Raw genomic sequence first — 8,456 nt, 5'->3', positions numbered from 1 at the left:
TTACATTGAAGGGGTTAACTGAGACTTTCTTACTTGTTCAGTGTGAGAGATTTCATAATCTAAAAACTATCTGGCAGTTGAGAATAAAAATTACATCATATTGAATGGAATAATGTCCAAGAAAAAGCTGGCACGACAATAGCTTACTTCATCCTAACCTTGTATGCATATGTTTGAATCCTTATACATATATTTCTGTTTTATTTGAATTTATGGTCATTGATGTATAATTGTTATGTTTCAGAGTACCATACAGAAGGGGAGTATAAAGATGACTCTACAGGCAATAAAATGGGAGGACAGGAAACTTTCCATCCTAGACCAGCTTCAACTCCCTCTGAGGACTTTATACCGAGCAGTGACCACAGTGGACGAGGGCTGGTCGGTCATTAATAAGATGCAGGTGGGGAACGGATACTGGCTGGAGAAGGAAGTACAGTATTGTCTTTATCAGCATCATTGTGATTGCTATTATCATTATTATTATTTTGGCCATTAACATCTTTACCCTACTACCATCTTGAGTGCTGCCATCATCATCATAATTTTAAGAAAATCAAATTGTTGAAGGGCATAAATAAGATATTTTTAGGCTGTGTTGGGATACCCATGCACAATGTATTGAAAGGTCAAAGAGTATAGGCAGGAGGAGAAAGAGGATGAGTTTCACAGCTGAATAGTTACGTTCAAGAAAAACTGAGAATGCCAAATAACTTTGCATTAAAGAACTGAACAGAAAAGGCATGTTATTATGTGGAGAGATTGATCATATGATACTTGGTTCCCTTTCTACTGCTACACATAATGATATTTCCTCTCAGGTCCGTGGAGCCCCTGCCATTGCAATTGTTGGGTGCCTTAGTCTGGCTGCTGAAATATCCCAGGCCACATTTGAGGACAAGACACAGGTCCTTGACTTCATCACCAGCAAGCTAGATCACCTGGTTACTGCCCGACCAACAGCGGTCAACATGGCAAATGCAGCCGAGGATCTCAAGAAATATGCCAAAGGGCTTCACAATGATAGCCAAATCAGTGCCCTGGATTTAGTTGAGAAGTGAGTGGGTACTGCACCTTGGTTCAGTTAGCATCTCATATGATTCAATTTCATTTTATCCCCTTCAGTATAAACTGTATTTGCATGAGTTACAGTAGTTGGTGTAACATGTAACTGTTACATGAATTAGAAAAGGATGCTTCTTTTATTATAAAGTCTTTATTATTGGCTGTTTAATATTTATGTATTATTGTATGTATTGGTGGGATTATGAGAGAGGTTAAAACTCAAGGATGGAGAGAAGGGTGGGGGGGGGTAATTAAGGGTTTAGGGTAGAATGCCTCAGATCTGATGTATGCAGATGATGCTTTGTTACTTGCTACTAATGAACAGGAGGAATGCAGACTAGAGTTTTGTGAATGACTTTGATTGTCTTGCCTTTAAAGGTCAACAGATGCAGATTGCCGAAGTTTAATGATGGTTCTTGAGAGAAGAGGCAGTGCTCAGAGTAATGAGATGGTGAATGAAGAAAGACTGGAATTGATGAAGGAATAATAGAAAAGAGAGGTACTGGTAAATATGCACAAGGAAATTAACAGTAGATTGGCTTTGGCATGATTTTTTTTCTGCATAGGAGAGACCTCTCTGGCAGAAAAATTAATTATTGTATACTGTTTAGCCTTTTCATAACCTAATAGACTATTTCAGATGAATTTATATAGGTATCATGATCACATTTGCATCATATTGTGGAGTGATACAAGTTGTATACCATTCATTCTGTGCTTACCCTGACTTAGACTATGCCAGATGGCTTAGCTACATATGGAACCATATCAGTCATTTGTTTGGCATGTGAGGTAAATCCATGATTTTGAGGGCATGACTGATGTGTGGGTGAATATTTTGCCCCATATCACTGGGCATACCGTTGATGGTTTCCCCACTTTTGTGCCTTCTCATTTTTACTTTTCTGAGTCATTCCTCACCCAACCCTCAAGTGGAAAAAAGGTCAGGATGATGGTGATGATGATGCCATTTGCATAGTGCATTATGGTAGAGTGGTGTGATGCCTGTGTTTGAGCAATGTACCCTTCCTCAGAACAATTAAATGGTGTGAGAAGTTGCTAGCAGATGACGTGGCAACCAATAAGAAGTTGAGTGACCTTGGTGCCACATCCGTAATGGATTCTGCCACTGGAGTGACCAAAGTGCGCGTGCTGACTCACTGCAACACAGGCACACTGGCTACTGCTGGGTACGGCACAGCACTAGGGGTCATACGCTCACTGCACGCAGCTGGCAATCTGGGTCAGTAGACACATTTGTGGCAACAATGAGAATATAGTACCGTCCACTACCTAAGTGATGTCCTACTCTGCAGAGGGATAGTAGTACCTGCTTCAAAAATATTTATGTCATACTGAAACAGGTATGACAGTTCATTACATGCAGCAAAGTTTGGGTATGATCAGCCTGACCATAGTTCATTGAAAAATTGATCAGCACCTTAGGGTCAGTACCATGTTGGAAGTGATGGAGAGGTCCCTTTACATAGTGGTACCAAGCCGCCTGGTTGTATGACAAATGCCCCCAGGGCCCCACCTATAGCCCAGAAGGAACATGATGAACTGCACAAAATGGACAGTTTTAGCTTGCAGTCCACAGGGACCTTGAGCCACAGCCACAACAATTCTGTTAAGAAAGCTGTTTACGAAAAAGTCATGCATGTATAAAAATGTCATACTTCCTCTTAGAGAAACCTCATACTGATGTTGGTCATGGTACAGCTGTTTTCTGTGGACTGGAAGTCAGCCAAATGTCAAAACCTGCTAATTAAATTTGCAGCGGTTGCCAGTAGCAGTTGAGGGAAAAAAGTTATCAAAGACATGCAAAAAGATTTGTGAAAGATTGAGTCTCAGCTTGGACTTTGACTCAGTTTACAATCAGTTGTAAGTGTTTTTGGATACTAATTACAGACAGAATTACTTAAAGAAACATAAATTATCAGCAATGAGAGATGTCACACATTTTGCATAATACAGTATTTGTATATGAATATCAGATTTTCCATTGTTTATACACCTGACCCTGTTTTTAGAAGGTTGCCTCTTGAACAGGTTGGCTAAGCACCTCAAGGTAGCAACTCCCACCTTTATAGCTACCTTTACTTTTATCCTTATTTTTTTCGTTTCTACCAGTAATCATGCTCATTAAGATGTTAGTATTAGTTTACTCTTACGAAGATTTGTGTATGGGTTGGAAATATGCTTGTTTTTGAATTTATATGACAACATTTGAGGTTCACAGGTTTTAGCTACCACAGAGAGCTCCCTGAAGTAGCATATTACAACACCATTAATTTTTTATGGGATCTTATTTTTACAGAGCAATTTTAATTTCTTATGTATTTTAGTTTTCCAATTCATCTGCCATTTAGAGCATGTGTTCTGCACTGAGACACGTCCATACAACCAGGGAGCACGTCTAACTGCCTACGAGCTGGTATTTGAAGGACTTCCAGGCACACTGCTATGTGACAGTGCTGCTGCTTGGCTTATGCAGACCAAAGGCATTCATGCCATCCTTGTTGGTGCTGACCGGGTTGACAGTAAGGGTAACACAGCCAACAAGATTGGTACTTTCCAGGTAAATGTGAAAACAAGATGACTTGGTGCATTAACACCTTTCATCCAGTGTTAGGTACCGTAAACTGGGGTGAATTCGGACGATTTTTTCATTTTTTTGTGCCATGTAATCTAGTTTTTAATTCATTCCAAGATCTTAAGTACTGTATGTTGAGCTGGTCCACTAGGGTATCGAATCATAGCAGTACAAAATTTAAAATGTTTCATATATAATTATAGCCAATATAGTAATGGGTGTCCGAATTTGTACTCAAACTTTGGTGAATTCGGATACACTGTATAAATTCGTACATAAATAGAAAATGAATGCATATGACTACCCTGGATTCCCAGTTTAGTCTCGGACGTATGTGGGGCCATTTCAGACGCTCTGGGGCTTTTAAAAAAATGTTCTTCCAGTACAAAAATAATGCCACTCCCTGACAAAATAAGCTAATGACTATAATGAGATATGAACACAACAGTAATTTTATTTCTTTCCTTGGTTTAAATAAAACATATTAGAACACATGTAGATAAGATAAATCTATCTACAAACCTTAGTACTGTATATGGAACAATCATTTCTTGACTAATAATTTCGTTTTTGGAAGAGTGATGGATTATAAGTTACAGGTGATATTTAACATGATTATTTGGCTTTACCAGTTTTTTGCTTGCCTTTTTCACTACAATAAGGACCTTGATCTCCACCAGTTCTTTTCTTAAATGTTCGAGTCATTGGGTGACCTTGTTTAAACAGGTAGTACCATAAAAGCTCAAGAGTATACCTGTAAATGATACATATGATCCCAATTACACACAATATCCACATCTGACAAATTTTAAGCAATTGCATATTGTAAAAAGTGTTACTTTTTCATTCATACTCCCTCTGTCCAAATTCACCCCATGTCCGAACTGACTCCAATTTGCATTAAAATTTTAAAAATTTCATTAAATGCCCAGTTAAGAGATTAATTGAGAAGATAACGCCAATTACTTACTTTGCACTTTCACACTACGCATGAAAGTACATCCGGGCACCGAAGATTTTCCTGCATCTGTTCATTAACATTTCTGCCAAAGAAAGTTTGCCAATGTTACAAATTTTATTCTTTTTACATATGTTTGCTTTTTAGTATATATTTGGTATGTGTCACGTGATATATTAAGTATCTTTATACACGAAAGTACAGTAAAGAATTACAAACAATTGGGAGCAAACAGATTTCTAATATGTTTATTCATTAATTGTTAATTAATTTAAACAACTTTTTATTGCAATAATATCCGAATTCGCCCCGAGTCCGAATTCACCCCAGTTTACAGTACTAGAGAGGATGCCATTTCTCCACTATAACTGGGTGCACCCCTACCTTGTTATGTAAATGTCCCTCAGCCTCCTCCCCATCCTCCAAAAGGAGGATGGTGGGCTGCAACAGGAGGACATCCTCAGGCTACAATCCACTGGGTTATGTTCAGACGGGCCTGGGGTTGCAACTATTACTACTAATCCCAGTGGTATGTTCTTTTTTATAGCCATACTGTCTCCAAATAATTTTATTCCACTTAAGACAGCATTTCAGACTGGAGGAGTTAGATATACCCTTTATTAACCTTTTGTTATTAGGGCTCTCTCGATCTAAATAACGTCTTCTGATGTTGGCATAAATTTATATAAAAATGCATCGTCAGATTTAAAGGACCAATCTCTTCTGTCAGACAAAATGCTTTTGCATTTTTTCTTGGAAATGCCACTTGACTTTATTTGACCCAAGAGAGACCCCACAAGCTAATTCATTCAGCATTATTAGGCAGTTTGCATTTTGGATTTTTTTCTGGTCAACATTATATTACTGAATTAACAGTTTATGTCAAAAGTGTTATTGTGGCCTGGTTTGTGTATTTCATATAGGGATGAAGACAGGACTGAACCCCTTGATCCTGAGGAACTCTTTTGTATTTTTGCTATCTCCAGGTGATTTTATTTAGATTAGAACAGAATTTTTAAACAGCAGTGTTAAGATTTTGTTAACCCCTTCAGTGCAAGAAGCCTTTTCTGCCCAGAGTAAAATCATCTAGTGGTAGGAAAAACAGAACACAAAAGACATCCAAATTAATCTAAAACAGAAGTAAAAAAATAATTCAACACTATAAGCAACAGTGAAAATAACATGCATTGGTTTCCTTTGAGCTGCTGGGGTTTTGATACAAAGTAAGGTAGTTTACAAACAAGGACCTATTTTAATATCTAAATATACTGTACTTCCCTACCCTCAGCCTCCTTTCTGCCAGCAGTGGCTGCCATATCTTCTCCAAGCCATTTTATTATCTGTATATACAATCTGCCTTGTGCCTCCTTCCAGCCAGCAGTCATGGCCGAACACTTCATATCATTATATTACTTGTATCCACTCATGCCAAGCTTGTAGATGAGGCCCACACAGCATAACACATAATGGAGCACTGCGCAGAACATGCCACATTAAGATGCAGACACAGTATCAGCAGTGTTCAGGACAACCCTATTGGGGCAGTTGCTTACTTGCAAGTGATGGATTTGCTTGATCAGACAGACCAGGGTGGAGCAATAAGAATAACTGCCTACCTTCTACCTTCTCCTTGATAGCATTAATGGCCAGACACATCTCCATTCCATTTATTATCTGTATCTTCTCAACTTTTTTGCCCCATTCCAGCTGGCAGTTGCAGCCAAACATTTCTCAGTGCCTTTCTACGTGTGTGCCCCCACCACCTCCATTGACATCAGCCTTGATGATGGCCACAAGATTCCCATCGAGCAGCGGCCCAGCCAAGAGATGACACATGTAGCAGGCACCCAACTTGCTGCACCAGGTCTTCTTCTTCTTCTTCTTCTTCTTTTTATTTATTTATTTATTTATTTTTTTTTTTTAAGGATGTAGCATTGTATATCCTCTTGATAATTGTAACAATCTCCAGCGCCTGTTTAGACTGAATAGCACTTTTTATATGACTGCATTTGCATTCTACAGTATTTAACATGAGATTGCACCCATTACATATACTGTATGATACTGCTTTCTATATATATAAATGAGATTGCATTCTTTATATACCTGATATTGCACAATAAAGGAGATTTGAATTGTATGTAATTAAGATTGCACTCTGTAGGAATAAGATCACATTTTGTGTGTAACAGCAATTGTACACTTTATATAATTGATATTGCATTCTATCTCCTTCCCAGGCATCAACTGCTGGAACCCTGCCTTCGATGTGACACCAGCTGAGCTCATAACAGGTGGCATTGTCACGGAACATGGAGTCTTCAAACCTCAGGACCTGAAGTCAAGTTTGGATGCCATAAGTAACAAGTCCAAGTAGATTACAATGCTTCATCAGTACTTTTATCATCCTCATCTTATTTTCCCACCTGAAGATAGGACGTGGATGTGATAGGAAGTGTTAGGAAAAATTCATTGAGGTGGTTTGGCAATATGGAGAGGATGGAGAGTGAGAGACTGATGAGGAGAGTGTATGTGAGTGAGGTGGAGAAGGGGAGAGGGAAGGGGAGGCCAAGGATTAGATGCAGGGATGGAGTGGAGAGGTATATGAGGGAGGGGGTGTGAACTGGGAGCCTGGCAGTGAAATGGCGGGGGACCGGGCGACATGGAGGCGATTTGTTTGTGACCACCACTTACGGGATTAAGGCATCTGGCAATAGAGTAGTCCCTCAATTATCTGACACAATAGAGCCAAAGGCATGTCCGAGTAATGGCTCCATCTAGATAATGGACTTCTGGCCAGGCCCCCATTTGTACATAACTTTGAAAGCCAGTGTAAAAGGCCACTATAGTACATCATTCAACACATGTTCCTGTTGTTTAACACTACTCTGCCTTGTCAAGCAGACCTATAAACCACAGCCAAGCAATTACAGTATCATGTTAAAGCAGAGCAATCAACCACAGACAAGCAGTCACCACTGCAAGGCCATACCCTGCAGTAACATAAAAAAAAAAACATCTACACAAGAAAAATGCAGTGCATACACAAAACATAATGGTTCAATAGAGTAAAATCATGGTAAAATAGAATAAAATCATGGTAGAGTACAGTAAGCTAGAATAAAATCAACACTCACAATTCCTGACTGGACGTCGTGCTGAATAACCCATTAGATCCATGACTCTGACTGTTGTACTGTGGCTGACGAAGCTGTTGCACTGCAGTGTACATCCCATGTGGTCGTGCAGCGTAGCCTGAAGAGCTTATCCAAGTCAGAGTCAAAGAGGATCTCCGGCAGTCGGCCCAGGGGAACAACTGTGGGATGTGGTGATGGACTGCCTACTTCAGGTGACCCAGAAGACAGCCACAAACTTATGTCCAGGAGAGACACAAAGGCTAATGATATGCTAGGTTGAGGCTCCGTTTTTGAAGGCATGGCATGATTCTGTGTTGGGGGCAGAGCAGAGATGGACTGGGCAGGGTCCGTAGGCTTGAAAAAGGAGTCGATCTTGGACTGGTGATAGGAGCAATGAGTCAGGCGTCAGATGACACTCTCCCACACAGAACGCCGATCCTTCACAGGGCGAAGAGGCACCATCTCTGTGTCGCACTCCGTGTGCTCAACTTACTCAACCACCTGCTCGAGATGTGCCCGGAATGAGCTCAGACAGGGGATGGCTGGAATGCTGCAGTTCTCCTTGTTGTCCGCTTCGACCTTGTCATCCTCATCACTTTCTTCTGGCTGGGCAGCAGCAACAGAAGCAGCGATCTCAGTGTTTGACAACACTGGTAGCCAGGATCACCCCCATCGACTTCTGATCACTCCCACACGTCAT

The 8,456-nt window shown here is 40.2% G+C and overlaps 1 protein-coding gene across 1 annotated transcript; it reads left to right on the top strand.

The window, feature by feature from the left end:
* The first annotated feature begins 270 nt into the window (after positions 1-270).
* LOC145391716 (methylthioribose-1-phosphate isomerase) lies at positions 271-6,996 on the top strand. The gene is made up of 6 exons (XM_080266253.1): positions 271-403; positions 822-1,057; positions 2,100-2,308; positions 3,438-3,646; positions 6,327-6,483; positions 6,860-6,996. Exons 1-6 carry the CDS (start codon positions 272-274, stop codon positions 6,994-6,996), a joined length of 1,080 nt encoding a protein of 359 aa, XP_080122379.1. The 5' UTR covers position 271.
* Positions 6,997-8,456: the final 1,460 nt, after the last annotated feature.

The sequence above is a fragment of the Coenobita brevimanus genome, chromosome 19, assembly GCF_032717465.1.
Source record: "Coenobita brevimanus isolate Jiangsu-jjx chromosome 19, ASM3271746v2, whole genome shotgun sequence".
NCBI classification, from domain to species: domain Eukaryota; kingdom Metazoa; phylum Arthropoda; class Malacostraca; order Decapoda; family Coenobitidae; genus Coenobita; species Coenobita brevimanus.
Note: the sequence above shows the minus strand (reverse complement) of the source record. Positions and strands in the feature narration are given on the sequence as shown.